Below are 17,500 nucleotides of genomic sequence, written 5' to 3' on the forward strand. Positions count from 1 at the left end.
CAAAAAAACATAAAAAATTAGCACAGCATTTTCCCCGGTGGCATTGGGTTAAATCATGGAGTTTCCATTTCGCAGAAGATAAAATAGACTACTACCCCTTCTTACTTTCTGCAATCCCTGAGGAAGAGGAGGTGAGAAGAGATTAGGGTGGGCTTTCAGGTAGCCTATTGATGGCGTCACCATGACGTGCTCTGCCTCAAACTCTTTGCCATCTCTGAAATGATAATCAAAGGTTGACCACCACTTACAGTAAATATTTGTTCATTACAACTGGTATCACCAAAATGCCCAAAATGCCTTCAGAACAGAAAAGGAATCTTTTTCTTTTTCGGAAATAGGAATCAACATAAAAACCAGAAGGATACTTACCTGCATTTCACAATCACAGGCAATGTGCAGCCATCAGGACGAATGAGAGAACCATTCTTAACTACAACCTCTGTTGCATAATTTATGCTGGAAAGACAACAAATGTTTTTTTTTCTTTTCCTTTCTTTTTGACATCACAGAATGCAAACACACATACTAAATTTTTATGTCTAAACAGTTAAAATGTTTCCACATCTTGTAACCGTTGGTCAAGGAAATGTCTGTAAATATCTGCATCATTAGTGCAAATGGAAATCATTAAGAATGTAGAAAAATAACACATTTTCTATACTGATAAAATTCTTGCTAGATTTTAGATTAACCTTTGAACTATGAATACTAAAAAAATTGATACAAGCAAAAACTAAAACTAAAGAAAAAAATGCTCACCTGGAAACTTCCGAGTTCAGACGTAAATTAGCTCTTGACTTTTCTAAAATGGAACCGAGAACAGAAATGTATCCAGCCTTGGGGTTCATGTTCTCATTCCCATCACAGAAAATGTAATTGCCCCAACAGTTTGCCGACAATTCTTTTATTGAGTTACAAGAATTATCTATCCTTTGCCACCTGATAAGCAAAAGATTCTTTAAGTAAATCCACCTAATTTCCTCTACTTGTGACTGCTTTGCAATGTGAAAGTTGAAATATTCATAATTCAGGAAGTATATAGGATAACAGATGCAGTGAACACAAATAACATCCCTTTATAAATAATCTATTAATCTATAATCTATTAAGATAATAAAATGTTAAATAAAGATAATTTCTCTCTTGCTGCTTGATTGCAACAACAAAAACTAAACAGCAATAAAGTTACCCACCTTAGGACCCAATGATACATAGCCTCCTTCAGTTTCCTTCGATCTGGATGTTCCGTTTCTGAGTCATTCATGTACTGCAGGAACTTCTCCCTGAAAACCCTCCCAACTGACAGCTCAGGTGGAGCCGCTATTCCCTTGTGGGCAAACTCTTGACAATCACTGTCAGCTTCATCGAGCAGATCCACCACCTCTTTCACTATATCTTCTGGTATCAGCTTTCCACTCTCCATGTAAAATTCACCTGTGTTGTGAAGAGCTCTGAAGTGATATGATCCTTCTCTGAGCTTTGTAATATGTCTATGTATTAAAGAAATGTGAAATTATGTAAGCACTTAAATCTTTTTTACTATAGAAGAACAATTTTAGGAGCCTTGAAAATGAGAAATGTTTCCAAAGATGCCTCAGATAATCCGACTTAAACATATCCTTAAATTTCTTTTGCTATAAAATGTAGTGATCTGCTATGACAGGGTTATTATAGTTAACATGAAATTCCTACAGAGTTCAAAGTAAAAGATACACTTACTACAAAATGAGAAAAACAACCAAAAATCAGTTCAGTCATACCTTAATTCATCCTAACATGGAATCCCAATTTTCTACAAAGGAACACTCATCCGCCCTAACAAAAGGGAACAACCACAACCAGCCAACAAAACTAAAAGTATTCATTTCTCACCTTTCCCATCAACTGACAGTTTGTGATGTATAAGTCCTCTTGGCTTTGCATACTGGTAGATGACGTTTCCTTCCTCCCCGTGTATCCACTGGGCTCCAAGATCGACTACACCTTGTGGGGGGGTTCGGATGGTGTTGACTCTTCCACCAACGCGATCATTGGCTGTAAATTGTTTGGGTGTTGATGATAAAAAGATTGCAGGTAATAATGAGGACATGTATTAAAATAATTGCAAAAATAATGATGATTACAATAATAACAGTCATCATGGCAATAATGATGACTATAATAATGATGGTACCAATAATCATAATGAAAATAATTATAATAATAATGATAATGAAAATAATTATAATAATAATGATAATGATAACAAATATGATGATGATGATTATATTAGTATTACTATTAACAATAACAATAATAAAATCAACAATAACTATGACAAAATAAAAAAAACAGCAACAATAACTGTAATAACGATGACAACAATATCAATTATAATATCAACTATAGCACTATTAGTAGTAGAAGTAATAGTAGTAGTAGTAGTATTAGCAATATTAGTAGTATTAATAGAAGTAGTAATAGTAGTAATAGTAGTGGTAGTAATAGTAGTAGTAGCAATAGTAGTAGTAGTAGTAGTAGTAGTGGTAGTAGTAGTAGTAGCAGTAGCAGTAGCAGTAGCAGTAGCAGTAGCAGTAGCAGCGGCAGCAGCAGCAGCAGTAGTTATAGTAGTAGTAGTAGTAGTAGGAATAGGAATAGTAGTAGTAGAAGTAGTAGTAGTAGTAAAAGCAGTAGAAGTAGTAGTAGCAATATTAGTAGTATTAGTAGAAGTAGTAGAAGTAGTAGAAGTAGTAGAAGTAGTAGAAGTAGTAGTAGTAGTAGTAATAAAAGCAGTAGCAGTAGTAGTAGTTAGGAGTTAGTAATTAGTAGTCTGTAGCAGTAGTAGTAGTAATAGTAGTAGTAGTAGTAGTAGTAGTAGTAGTAGTAGTAGTAGTAGTAGTAGTAGCAGTAATAGTAGCAGCAGTAATAGTAGTAGCAGTAATAGTAGTAGCAGTAATAGTAGTAGCAGTAATAGTAATAGCAGTAATAGTAGAAGCAGCATTATTAGTAGTAATAATGATAAGAACTGTAATAATATAAAAAATAAACTATGAAATAAAAACTCATTAGACACTGCTCGTACCTTCCAGAATGAGAACAGATTGAATTCCTTTGGCAGTTAGCTCTCTTGCAGCCCCAATGCCAGAGGCTCCACATCCCACTATGATGACACTGTACTTTTCCCTTGTTGTCGTCTGTCTGCCTGAAGGGTTAGAGGGCATGCTATGGAAGAAAGAACAGGTTGTTGTATTAATGAAGTGTGTGCATGATTCTCTATTCTCATTTTTGTGTGTGTGTGTGTGTGTGTGTGTGTGTGTGTGTGTGTGTGTGTGTGTGTGTGTGTGTGTGTGTGTGTGTGTGTGTGTGTGTGTGTGTGTGTGTGTGTGTGTGTGTGTGTGTGTAAGTGCACACATAAATGCATGTATGTGGATGCATGGGTGCATATGTAGGTGTATATGCACCCATGGGTGTAAGTGCATGTACATGTTTGTGTGTGAATGTATGCATGGTTGCAGTATACATAAAAATAGCTCTGTTAAGGAGTGTCTTCAGGAATTTCTGTAGTAAAGAAATGCCAGTGATATCAATGCAGTATAAGAACAAAGCTAAAATCCATGGATAAATTCAAATATAAGGTCAACAATAATGCATCTTAGTATGAAGATAGGTTTCGTGTTTCCCTGGTAATGTGGATAGCCTAATAGTAGCATTGAAAATAAAATACAACATACCCAGTAATGTAATAAAACATTTAATAAAAGGCACTGAAGCTTTGGCATACACCACAGAGTAACTAAAATACCAAGTTGGAGTTTTAATTCCCATTCAGTCAAATGGTCTCACAGGGAATTATAGCTGAACAAAGATTTTTCCTCCTGCATGCTATGGATCTTGCAGGGTATGTTAGATATAAATAAGTATATCTTTATATAACAAACAACACCATAGCCAAAATACAACAAACCATAAAATTTTGAAAATTATGAAAGACCATACTGGATTTATAAACACTAAAAACCTATCATAGACATATCATTCAATGTAAATGCAATTATAGGCATTTTTATAAGAAATATTAGTATCAAAAGCCTGAGGTCCTTTACCACACAAAACTGAACCTTGAATTTCATATTAAAGATTCTCTTAATGTTTAAAAAAAATACAACAAAAAAGGTGGAACAAGTACAGAAATGTTAACATTATGGTCTTGTCATAATAAAAAAATCTAAGCTTGTTTTCTCTTGCAGAATACAGGTATGCCCATTACCCTAGAGTATTACCTATGGGGAAGAGAAATCCAAATATTTTATGCCACTAAGAATATCAGGTTTAACATAGAAGATTATATACAGATACACTTTCCCTCTAGAAAGAACAACGACCTTAGAGCATTACTATTACTAAATTCCAGGTTGAGTTATAATAGGATGCAAAGTCTGAAATAAATACTTAGCTTCATCAACTGATCATAAATCTGACAAATATTTGTATAAGACAGAGGAGAATTACCTGTGTTTAACACTGAAAACTTATAATAAAATATCAATGCATAGCACCTTTAGGTGAAATTTGAAAATTTTCTAAATCAATACTCCTATAGGATATACTGGTAATACATCAAACACAATCATATTTCTGCAATATTCAAAAAGCTAACTCTCTTACATGAAATTAAATCAGATAAAAAGAAAAATATAACATGTTTTAAAACATCTCTTACCTGTTGATGTATCTTAAGATTCTTTCAGCTTCACGCCATCCACTTTCAACAGCACCGTGGACTGTAGAGAAGAATTCAGAGCTCGTGGCTTCTCCCGCAAAACACAGCAGCTGAGACGTAAAACATTCACTAATGAAAAATACTTGTTCTTTTTTTACTAATGGAAGGAATAATGATTATGTAATACTTATATTGGTGGTCATAATAAAAATAACAATGATAATAAGAATAACATAAATAATAATAGTAATAAAGCAAGTTTCTCTTTCCTTATTTCCTTTCCTTGTATAAATGCCGAATTGAATAACAATATATATTTGCTTACAGGTTTGCCATGAATATTGGTCACAGGTTCAGACAGGTCCTCTGCCCATACGTTCATGCTGTCAGTCTTGATACTTCTAAAGCTGTAGGATCCACGAGTCCATTTGTTACTTCCCCATTTACTCCTGAAAGTAGTTTTAATTTTGTAAATGTATATCATTCATATGTTTTTTCTTCTTTAACCCAATGTTACTGGGAAAATGTTGTGTTCATTATACTACTATTTTGTGAAACGTCTCTGCACATAGATGGTTCAGCAAGTGTTTAGCCACAAAGGAGTCAATTAGTAGACCTTGTAACTTCACCAGATTTCACCTTTCCTAAAGTTTGCAGGAAAAAAGTTTTGTTTACAAATGCTATCAATATCGATGGTGTTATTATCATTACAGACTATCTAATTACTATATTGTTACTGGTATTTATATCAGAAATATAAAATACCAGAAAATATTTTTAAAAATCAAGGAAAAGGGTAAACAGGTGAGATAGGCAGTACTTGTAATTGGCTCATTGGTGACTTAGTAGTTAGTACAGTGGGCATGGCATGTACATACATGCTTGGCAGTTTTAGGTTAAGATAAGCACTACTCTGAAGCCACAAAATTAATAATCTTTGTATCTATATTAATGAAAACAAAATAATATTGTACCGTTATTTTTTTTTTTTTTTGTCTCGTTTCACACAAAATCTACAAATGTGTTATCTTCATTCACACTTACTTTCTAAAGGACAATATGCACAAAATAAATTAATGAAAGAAAAAAAGAAAAGGAAAGAAACAAAACAAAAGAAAAAACACCTTTTACAAAATATTGGATCAGGGACAGTGTATGTCCTCCCAAGGTATTTTCGTAGAACAGAAATGCATCTTTTAGCAACAGTCTCTTCAGGTAAAACCTCCATGGCACGTGCACATTCTCCCCCAACCCAAATGCACATCATTCTTGGCTGTCGGTGAGTACTGTAGAATCCCATGAGATGCTCGTGCCAATTCTGTGGGAAAAGAAAAGATGTCAAGACAAATTTTACCTTTTTTATATGCATATCATGAACAATAATAACTATTCCTCCAATGATTCAGGCAGACTAATTTAGTTTTCTTTTTAGCATAGTCTCATCCTGATCTCATAATCAGTCACTTAAAATAAATCTTATTCTTCAAATGTGCAGAAGATAATCTCCCAAGACCCCTTTTCCATCACTCCATAAACATCTATATAAATGCATTCATCATAAGGAGGGTCTTCCTTGTTCTCTTACCTCTGGGGTTATGGGTGTCCTCCGAATATCAATGTCAGGAACAAGTGTAAATCCATCGCAGTCACTTGGCCACCAGCGGTATGGGAATTCTATGAAGATCTTGTTAACTAACCCTAGGCAGAGACCCTGTAATATTATGAATTAATTCCGTCATATCAAATTCATATGTAAATCAATCAGACACATTAATCATTCTATAAACAGAATAATAATGGGAAAATGCAAATATCTTTCAAGATCTGAACCTCTTAATGGCATGGTTATCAAACCTATTAATGGTAAGGAATACTTTTAATCTTAATCATCTGAATATCAAAATCATATTCTTAATCAACCACACGGAGGAGATGAAAGAAAAAAAGGAGAAGGAAAAGAAGAAGAAGGAAGAGGAAGAAGAAGAAGAAGAAGAAGAAGAAGAAGAAGCAGAACAAGAAACAGATGATGAAAAAGAAGAAGAAGCAGAACAAGAAACAGAAAAGAAGAAGAAGAAGAAGAAGCAGAACAAGAAACAGAAGAAGAAGAAGAAGAAGAAGAAGAAGAAGAAGAAGAAGAAGCAGAACAAGTAACAGAAGAAGAAGAAGAAGAAGGAGAAGAAGAAGAAAAAATGGAGAGAAAAAATCAATAATACTCAAAACCTACTTCAATTGCCTGAGCTTTCTTCATTGGTAACTGAGGTGTAAATGTCTGAAGATGTGTTGCTTTCAACACACCCAAGGATGGAGTGTACACCACATGGTCAGCTTCAATGATACGTCCAGATGCCAACCTAATTCTGCAACAGCTTGGAGATGATGGTGTGACAGTGCCCCACTCCACACTTACAACAGGAGAGTTGGTCCAAATCTTGCTTGTTGGCACTTTTTCCTGAAAGGAAAATCTCCATCAGAATTTCTAGCATTAATGGAAACCATTATTGTGAGCAATTCTGAAACCATCTCATTCTGATGACAAACCAACAAAAGTCCTATAAAACCTGACCCAAAGCTTTGCCTGGTTAGAAGACCTACCAAATAAACAAAATAAAAATAAGTGATCCTGCGAACCAAATCATTCATCAATAAATAAATAACCAGTAAAGAAAAATGCTTTTATGCTTACTCTCAGAAAATCAATTAAAGTAGAGAATCCCTTTTTCCAGTTAAGGAAGGGGTTCCCAGGGTCTTCTTCCCCTTTGTATTCCAGAAATCCCCGGGCACCCAGCTGGTCCAACGAGTCACAGGCATTGTGGAAGTTCTGATATTTCTCAAAAGTGGCTAGGATGTCATAGCCAAGTTCACCCCACTTATTCACTTTCTGAAATCTGTTTGGGATTGTTATTTCTTTCAATCATCATGATTCAGCATGCTTTTTTTTTTTTTTTTTTTTTTTTTTTTATAATCATGTTTTCACACTAAGATTCTACCCTATTAAAACCACAGAGATACAGAAAGAATTCAATAGCTTATTTGCAATTCACAGAAAAAAAAATGAAAAGACAAAATTACATAGTTAAACACTACTATCAAAAAATGAAAAATTCTCTGACTGCACTTACTGCTCATACAGAAAATCACCAAAGGAACCTTGGTACCTCCTAAGGGCATCTTTACTCTCTTTCTCAATCTTGATCAAGGCATTCAGACAGGCTTTCCAAATGGCAGGATCAACGACTTTCCCTCCCTCTTTCATGAACACGCGATTGTCACCCAGGCCTGAGGTGAATAAAGATGCTGTGGTTATATCTGCTAGTGAGGAGGACATAAAAGAGCCTTCTCCTTAGAAAAGATGTGATGTGGGGATGATTAATCCAATTGGCATGGATGACAAGAATATATGCCATGTCCACTGTAATATAAGTTTATTTATTGTATTTACAAATAGATGGCTCTACAAGTGCTTAATAACCAAGGTGTCAGTAATTAGTCCTACCAATCTCACCTCTTCTTTGACTTTTTGAAAGGGTTTTTTGTATTATTTCAGCATCTTAAATGTTACCGAGAGTTATATAAAAATTTACAGATCACAACACAAATAACAATGATAAAACTATTAATATCAAATGTATTAAAAAGAAAAAAAAATTCCCACCAATTCAAGGAATGGGGAAATCAGACTCCTTGCTGGCTGAGCACATGTGGAGCCATTGGTATGTAACAAAATTCACAAAATACTACAGGGGACAGAACATAAATCCATGGTGGTTGGGTTATGGATGACACTGATAATGATTTTTACAGTTCTATGCAATACAGTGGTGGGAGTATTCTAAAACAAGTTGTCAAAATATTTTGTACAACATCATCATTCTGTATTGTGTTAATCCTCACAATAATGAAATATGATAAAATGCTTACCTGTCTGTGTAAGTGTTACAGTCTTATCAGCTTCATTAATGGATTTTGCAATATGTGCAACAACATTCCTCTCCTCTCCATGCATCCAATGGGCTCCCAACTCAATCAAATGATCTCCTGAAATTTTTTAAATCAAAATAGGAAGATAATTAGCATGACAAGCAATATTTACCATGATAACCCAATATTTGAGTAATTAGTATTTTCTAATTGTTTTGTAACCTAATTTCTTGTACAGGCAGTCAAAGACAGCTGTACATTAGTGAGCCTGAATTTGTACCTGGACAATATTCTGGTTCATGGTAGGAACAACTTGACCTCATCCAGATTGGGACATAGACTTACGACATGATGAGGCATTACCATAACATGACAGCATATCAACTGCAACCACCAATTGGTTCAAAGACTGTCCTATCATTAAACATAATCCTGGCATCTACTTACCAATAATCATTGTAGAAGAAATCATAAAAATACGCACATCATGACCCAGATCATTCTTCCTTCAATAACTTAAAGAAATGCAAACACAACAAAAGCCTCAACAGATATTAACTGTCCTCGTCTTAATATACAGTAAGGAAGAACATGTAACAGATACAAACCGTGTCTGAATGTATGTATCCTTCCCCCTAGCTCTCCCTGGGCTTCGAGTACCAGAAGACTTTTCTCTCCTGCCTCTGCGAGTCTCTGAGCCACTGCAAGTCCAGCTGCTCCTCCACCTACTATGCACACTTTCACGTGCACTGGAACATCTGCAAGAGGAAGGCATCTTGTTTCTAGAAATTCTGCTGATGTTATTGTGAATTACTTTGATTTAACTTTCAGAATATTTTTTTTTATCTAATGATTCAAACAATAATGTATTATATCAGTATTATTCTATAATTTAATACATTATTTTGCATTCTAGTTTTTATTTTTATTTTAAGCCCCCAAAATTTTAATCATGAAAGATATTTATTTTGGCATGACAAGTCCTACATATTATGTTAGATTATACTATGTTAGATTATTCCTATTCTTGTCATAAAATGGGAATAACATAAAATATTAATAATAAACTTGGCCATACCTTAGAATCAGAAATTTTCATTTCTAGATTCTAATCCTCTTTGTTATACAATCTACTTTCTTCCATTTCACAATAATTTTGTTTAATTGACTTTCCAAACACATACCCCTTTCATATATAAGATAACCATTTAAATGTAATGTTGCATATATGCAATAATTAAAAAGTAATATAAAATAACCCATTTTCAGGTGACACTATAAAACTTCCTAGTTCTAACTGAGCCCAGTCTTCATCTAATAATAACTAATTATTTTTTTCCATAAAGACTGGTGAAGATAGGTGTACATTAGTGTGTCACTCCACACCAGGACAATCAATTGGATTTCTGCCATGCCTGCCAGACTTCATCCCAGCGATCAGGACAAAGCTCAAGACACCTGTGGTTATTTATCACAGCACGATAGCATGTCAACTGTAGCCAATGGGTCAATAACCACCTGTTCTGCAACCTATCTATCTTTGTCTCCATATGCTTAACTTGATATTACCAATTATGTAATTTTTTTCTCTTAACTGAAAACAATTTTGTGTCTGGAGATCAGCTCTATTACTGTATAGTTCTCGTGAGTAATCGTGTGTTTTGAAGTCCTTGTTCCTTTAATCTATTCCTTCTTACCTGTGAAAGTTCCCAATATATTTCCTGCCTTGTTTTGGAAGAACATATCAAGAATATCTCATTATGATGATGACAGTGATAATGACACTGGTAGTGTTGATGGTGATATACTGATAAGGAGAGAGTTGAAGTGGGGATGGGGAAAGGGATAGGGATAGGGATGATGATGATGATGATGATGATGATGATGATGATGATGATGATGATGATGATGATGATGATAAGGATGATGATGGTGATGATGATTATGGTGATGATGATAAGGAGGAGGAGGAGGAGGAGGAGGAGGAGGAGGAGGAGGAGGAGGAGGAGGAGGAGGAGGAGGAGGAGGAGGAGAAGAAGAATGGGAATAGAAATAATGATAATGATTAATGATGATGATATTGAGAATGAGGAGGAGGAGGAAGAGGACGAGGAGGAGGAGGAGGAGGAGGAGGAGGAGGAGGAGGAGGAGGAGGAGGAGGAGGAGGAGGAGGAGGAGGGGGAGGAGGAGGAAGAGGAGTAAAAGTATGAGTAGCAGGAGGAGCATTGGGATGATGATAATGACGATGTATATAACTCACTAACTTTCAGTTTGACATAGAATCTGTATAAATTTTGCTAAATTAGTACCTTAACAGTACAAATGGTTGATGAAGCAAATGCATCTGGACAAAGAGTCAAACACAATATAATTTGTCACTTTAATTGTGAGTCCAATCTTTATATACACACAAAAAACATACACAAAGTTAGACAATGAATGGCAAATTACAATTAAAATGACTTCACAAAGGCTCCAATAAACTTATCTAAACATAAATATTCACAACCTCCATTTAAATACTACAATCACCTACTTATGCTTCTGCATAAATACCAAAGCCAATAGCAAAGAATTAACATGTGTATTAGTAATTTAATAGGATTTAGGAAAAGCTAAGTTATAAACAAAATATTGCACCTGTAAGAGTGATGAACATATATATAGGTAAGCACACAGACCCAACCTAAGGGTGTATATAAGGCTTATTCCCCAGTTAATATATACTATAACAAAGTTTAATGATCTAATTACATGTATCTAGATTAAAGATCGACAGAGCTTAGCACTGTTTTTGTTAATTATATTTAGATGTGTCCCTGCAAGAAACCATATAGGAAGTTTTCATGTGAAAATGCTTTTTCCACCAAAGCTCACAATCTACTAGATGGATCAGCTGAAAGGGAATGTGCATATGTAGTCTAATAAGCAGATAAGCAGTCCTCACTTATTTGGTACAACTGACATACATTTCATACCTACAATTCTGTCTGAAACTATATCAAAAGCACCATAAACATTTTAGCAAAAAGGAAAAAAGGAAAAAAAAAAAAAAAAGTTACCTTTAACTGCCCTGTTTATTTCTCCACTCTGGGATGAGTTCTCTGTGACAGAGTTTTGTACTGTAGAAGGTATGTCTTTTCTCTGACTAGAGGTTGCTGCTGATAATGCTGGTTCTTGATTGCCTTGACTTCTGAAATGCCAACGGATTCCTTAATACTGTTAAACATGTTTGAAAGTTGTTTCACATGCCTTTCTTACAAAACTGATAGTAACTGTTATCCATACTCTAGGCAAATACCTTAGTAATAAAAAACAATAATGAAAACATAATAAAGATTGAGATGTTCATACATATTTGCTAATAACTAATATCTTATTTTTCTTTCTCCAAGCTTAGGTAACAAAAACATATATAAATACTTGACATCTGAAAACAATCATTTTCACAAATACTTTCACATTCAAAATCACTCAAATGAATAGAAGCTACAAAGAAAATTACCTCGACAAATACTGGATCAACCTTTCCGCTTCTCTCCTGCCTGTTTCGACAGCACCATGAACCGTAGAATAAAAGTAGTCATGGGTTGCCTCTCCCGCAAAGCAGACGACCTATAAAGTAACACATATATTATCCTTCTATTTCTTTAGTATAATACATGAGAAATAAAACCCAAATGGAATACCACCTTCACTTTCCTTAAAACACAATCTCTTTATAGCAAAGTGAGGAGAAAATTAAGCTGCAGATATTCTCTTCTTCAATATAATCATCATCAAATGAAAAACAGGACAGTAAAATATAATAGTAATAATAATAATAATAATAATAATAATAATAAAAAAAAATTAAAAAATACTGATAACACTCACAGGAACATCCTTTGCATTAATCAAAGGGGATGCTAGGTCTGCAGCCCAAACATTCATAGCTTCAGACTTGATGCTGCGGAAACTGTAAGACCCTTTTACCCAAGGATTCTGACCCCATGTTGATCTGAAACAAAAATGTGTGAAAAAATTTATTATACTAAATGATGACCCATGGTAATGACTGCCTTTAATTACCAGTAACAGTAACAGCAATGGTAATGACAAGTTATGGCAATGACTGTTGAAAGACAAGTAAAATGAATCTCCTCTTCTAGACTACATTGCCTATAAATCCAATCCTTTCAATGAACAAATTTCAGCATCTTCACATCCAAATAAGGATATCCTTGGATTATCCCAGTCAACCTTGATCCCCAAAGTGCATCCGGAATTTGGAACTTGGATGCTAAACGTTTCCTCAGGAAGGAAACACAACGCTTCATCACTTCCTCTTCATGGACTTGCTCCATCATACGAGCTGCTGGTCCTGTGATCCACCCACAAAGCATGTTGGGTTGTTTGAACACCTCATAGAAGCCTAAAATTCCATACTCCCAGTTCTGGAGGAAATAAATATTTTTGAGGTTTGTATCATCTATTATTCTGCATACTTTTGTGTGTGTCTCTGATGCATAATTATAAGAAACTAAAAATTGTGAATCTAGAGCCCACAGTGCAATTATCTATATTTTGGAATTTTGAGAAACTTTAGAAGCTGTAGTACAGTACCTCCTTTGTTATTGTTTCTGGGGTTTCCTGGTCGTATAAAAAGCTGAAACCATCACAACCTGTCTCCCACCATTGCTGTGGGAACTGGATGAATATCTTGTCCACAACGCCAATCCCTAAGCCCTGAGAAAAAATAAAATGCCATTCACAAATCTTAAAAGATTACTGACTCAGTATATCTCTTTTAATGTCTAATTATCAACCCCTCCGTGAATCATGTTAAACATTCACATATTATTCATGTATACAGCTAAACCACTGATTTTCTGACACCTGTAATTTCAGGACTGTGCCAGATTGCGTCACCTAACAATCATTCAATCAAACTCTTCAGTATTGATTTACTTTATATAAAAATAGTTAAAAAATGCACAAAACTGATGACACTGCACTATCCACTGTAGTCTCTTCATCACCAACTGTGGCCACCTATGGAATTAATCTGCCACAAATGTTCCAAAGCTTTACAATTTGCACTACGGTACAGCATGCCTACAACTGTGATGTAGGTAACCTACCTATCCCCCTTTAACTGAAGCTTCTCTAAGCTAACCTATCCTAACCTGATAATAACCATATCACTGAGCCCACATGTTCTCTTCTCAACTATAATACATATAGTGGTTATGATGTATTGTTAGCTGTAAGCTAGAGCTATGACATATGACATACCATCAGCCACTTCAAAAGTTGAACTTGAATTGTTCACAATTAAATCTATAACTAAAAAAAAGGATAGTTTGTAACACAATTTTTAACAACTAGCTTTCACAAATATAAATACCTCAATGGCTCTTGACTTCTCAATTGGTAATGGAGGGTTGAACATTTCTTCAGCCACTGCTTTCAAGACTGCTAAAGATGGGGTGAAGACAACATGGTCTGCTCTTATTACCTGGCCGGACCATAATGTTAAATTGCAGCTGGTAGATGTAGCCAAAGATCCATGCCAGTCAATGGTTTTTACAGCTGAATTCAAATGAAGACAAGACTTGGGCAATGCCTCCTGAAAAATAGTTGTTATACCAGATTGAAATTAGAAAGCCTTTAGTACACATTTCACACCTGTTAAATCACCTGTAATATCAACAAGTCTTGAACTGATATCACATCCTGTGTAATTTTGGTCTTTAGTTCTTTTCTCTGAAATTTTTATCCTCTTTACTTAGATTCTGAACCAGCTAACCTTAAGGTGGTTCAGGAGGGATCGATATCCATTTTTCCAGTTGACCACAATGTTTCCAGGGCATTCCTTGTAGCAAGTATGTCCTTTTGCTGAACAATCGTACCAGGAATCAGTACCATCAATGCAGTTCTGAAAATTTCCCCTCCAGTTCAGCAATTCCTCTCCAATGACACTCCACTGGTTGAGTGACTTGAATCTTACAAAAAGAAGTAATGAAAAAATAAGTAAATGAATAACACTGAAAAAATAAGTAAATGAATAACACTGAAAAAATAAGTAAATGAATAACACTGAAAAAATAAGTAAATGAATAACACTGAAAAAATAAGTAAATGAATAACACAGAAAAAATGAAAAAATGAATACTACAATTATCTTTAAATTAAAGAATAAAAATACTAAATATAAATCTATAAATTCTATGGATGTCCTACACCTTTGTAAATGTAAGCCACACTCACTGTTCTTTATAGTACTGCCCAACAGAGTGTGGGTAGGAAGGGAAGTCCTTCTCTGCCTGTTCCTCGAGATTTGCAAAAGCCACTTCAAAAGCTTCGATCATCTCTGGTGGTACAACTTCTCCATTTTCTCTGACAAATACTGTTTCACCAATACCTGTAAATATCACAATTAATGAAGCTTTGTTTACTGCTCTACGCTACAAACAGTCTCCCATAGTTCTTGATATTACATTAGTAAGAACACATAAGTGTAAAGGGAACCATTCTTATATATCCTCATTTCATTTCTATGGTAAAGCATTATCAATTCTTATATACTTTGGTTTACAAAATACTATGTTTCATATATATATATATTTATATATATATATATGTATGTATATATATATATATATATATATATATATATATATATATATATATATATATATATATGTAAATATATATATATATATATATATATATATATAAATATATATACATACAGTTGTATATATATATATATATATATATATATATATATATATATATATAATATACATATACATATACATATACATATACACATACACATAAACATACACATACACATACACATACACATACACATGTACATGTACATATATACATATACATATACATATACATACACATACATATATATATGTATATATACACACATATATATATAAATACATATATAAATATATACATATATATACATATATATACATATATATATATATATATATATATATATATATATATATATATATGTATGTATATATATCTGTTGTTCTTCAATTTCAAAATAATTTTCTCATTTTGTGTAATCACATTATACTCTCAGGAAAATAATGTCTTAAAAATATCTAAAATATCTCAAGAGTGAATGTAAGACAGATATAGATGATCAAACAAACGTAAAAGAACAGTGAAACAAATCCTCTTCTAGATTGCGATGCCTTAGTACCTGTCTGCGTAAGAGTGGGTTCATCATCCACAAGGTTGTTTTGTGAGGCCCACTCATAGACGACATTCCCTTCCTCTCCATGGATCCAGTGTGCGCCAAACTCCAAGATATGATCACCTTGAATTATTAGGTACAGGAAAATTTGTGTTAGCTTGTAAGTAAGGACACAGGAAAAGGGTACCTGTGATAATTTCTCAATCAAAATGGCAAATTTGTATTGCAGAAAATTTCATCCAGCAAACAGAGCTTTATAAATTTCAAATATATAGAGAGGATTCTCTTTAACTTAATAATGTCATGGTGTATGCTGAGTCAGCTGTTTGAGAAAAAATCAGAAGCACTGGAAATATAAATTGCCCTTCTCTCTTGCTCTTGGCTGTAGCATAAACAAATTTTTAGGTAATGATACTAAAAATAGGTTTTATATCTGCTTGTTAGGGGCTATTTCTCCTCAACAAATGCAGTCATAACCAGACAATCAAACAACTGTTTAGCTTCGACAATTTGGAGCAGGCTTAACTACAATGATACAAAATTGTCATCTCAGTATCATTGGACATTATCCTGGCATGAATGGGTTAAAAGTTGATAATAACTGAAAGTATGAGGTGCACATCTGCAAGCTACAATTAATAACAATAATGACAACAATAGTAATAACAACAATAACAATATCTTACCATGTTCTATTGTGTGGACTCTTCCACCTATTCTATCCTGAGCCTCAAGGACAACAATGTCTTTTACTCCAGCCTGAATAAGCTTCTGAGCAGCACTAAGACCCGCTACACCTGCACCAATTATGCATACACGCACATGCTGCGGAATGCATGCCATCTTCTGTCTGGAAATAATGACAGAATGAATTAAATTTCAAAATTATCAAGAATTGAGTGACCACAAGAAATTACTAGTGAAGTAGCAAGTTTAAACACATTGATAAATTAAATATTAAATCACAATATATCAATGTTAAGTCTTTCATCAACACAGGCAATATGTCCTAAGAGAAATGAATCCACTAGTTAGAATAAAATATCCTATCATTACTGCATGAATAACTATTGAGTCACAGCAGAAAATCAACTCAGGTTCTCCATCCACTCTGTTGTCTCACTTATTACCTCAGCCTCACTCATAAAGATAAACGGATATTTTTATCTATTTCGTACTCAGCAACAAAAGAGCTTATCTCCTTTTATGTCTGAAGGCTTTACAATATCTCCTACACAACAGAGATAGCAATTATCTGTATATGACACTAAACTGATCTCAATTCAATGATACAAGATACAGTCTCAGTGATCAAAAAGATAATACTTCATCAAATATGAAACCAAAAGAAAGTGCAATGCTTTATCATCTCTTCATTCATTTTCATATAGGAGGCAATAATATTAAGTAAAGCATTCAACTTTACGTGACTGACTACATGTAAACTCCTTTGAAAATCGTGGAAATTGATGCAATTAAGGTTGAAGGGGAAAATGCAGAAATTAGAAGATGGATGATAGTACTACAATAAATACAAATACATAAGAATAATGAATAAATAAAACCAAATAAAAATAATACAAACTTCCTGACATCATATAAGAAGCAGATATATGAAGGAGAATATTTCTTGAAGTTCAAGTAAGTACAACAAAATACGAAAG

At 34.0% G+C, this 17,500-nt stretch overlaps 1 protein-coding gene across 7 annotated transcripts in view; it reads right to left on the reverse strand.

Moving 5' to 3' along the window:
- LOC125041695 overlaps positions 1-17,500 on the reverse strand; it is a 24,774-nt gene that overhangs the window by 6,090 nt on the left and 1,184 nt on the right. For 2 of the 7 annotated variants that reach the window (XR_007116321.1, XM_047636886.1), the window contains exons 1-26: positions 16,893-16,920; positions 16,523-16,686; positions 15,843-15,959; positions 14,870-15,023; positions 14,409-14,604; positions 14,007-14,228; positions 13,223-13,345; positions 12,860-13,053; positions 12,494-12,617; positions 12,123-12,232; positions 11,680-11,810; positions 9,226-9,375; positions 8,618-8,734; positions 7,819-7,975; positions 7,383-7,584; positions 6,924-7,148; positions 6,285-6,410; positions 5,824-6,017; positions 5,025-5,148; positions 4,700-4,809; positions 3,062-3,201; positions 1,873-2,034; positions 1,194-1,434; positions 760-939; positions 370-456; positions 106-214 (exon numbers count right to left, since the gene is read on the reverse strand). Coding sequence is in view for 6 of the 7 variants with exons in the window: in XM_047636886.1 (XP_047492842.1) it covers positions 106-214; positions 370-456; positions 760-939; positions 1,194-1,434; positions 1,873-2,034; positions 3,062-3,201; positions 4,700-4,809; positions 5,025-5,148; positions 5,824-6,017; positions 6,285-6,410; positions 6,924-7,148; positions 7,383-7,584; positions 7,819-7,975; positions 8,618-8,734; positions 9,226-9,375; positions 11,680-11,810; positions 12,123-12,232; positions 12,494-12,617; positions 12,860-13,053; positions 13,223-13,345; positions 14,007-14,228; positions 14,409-14,604; positions 14,870-15,023; positions 15,843-15,959; positions 16,523-16,686; positions 16,893-16,897 (3,864 nt within the window). In the remaining variant the exon portion in view is untranslated. Of the gene's footprint in view, positions 1-105; positions 215-369; positions 457-759; positions 940-1,193; positions 1,435-1,872; positions 2,035-3,061; positions 3,202-4,699; positions 4,810-5,024; positions 5,149-5,823; positions 6,018-6,284; positions 6,411-6,923; positions 7,149-7,382; positions 7,585-7,818; positions 7,976-8,617; positions 8,735-9,225; positions 9,376-11,679; positions 11,811-12,122; positions 12,233-12,493; positions 12,618-12,859; positions 13,054-13,222; positions 13,346-14,006; positions 14,229-14,408; positions 14,605-14,869; positions 15,024-15,842; positions 15,960-16,522; positions 16,687-16,892; positions 16,929-17,500 lie in introns of those variants that run through there. The other 5 variants (XM_047636889.1, XM_047636888.1, XM_047636887.1 and 2 more) reach the window with 4 other exon arrangements.

This window comes from Penaeus chinensis, chromosome 31 (assembly GCF_019202785.1).
Source record: "Penaeus chinensis breed Huanghai No. 1 chromosome 31, ASM1920278v2, whole genome shotgun sequence".
NCBI lineage: Eukaryota > Metazoa > Arthropoda > Malacostraca > Decapoda > Penaeidae > Penaeus > Penaeus chinensis.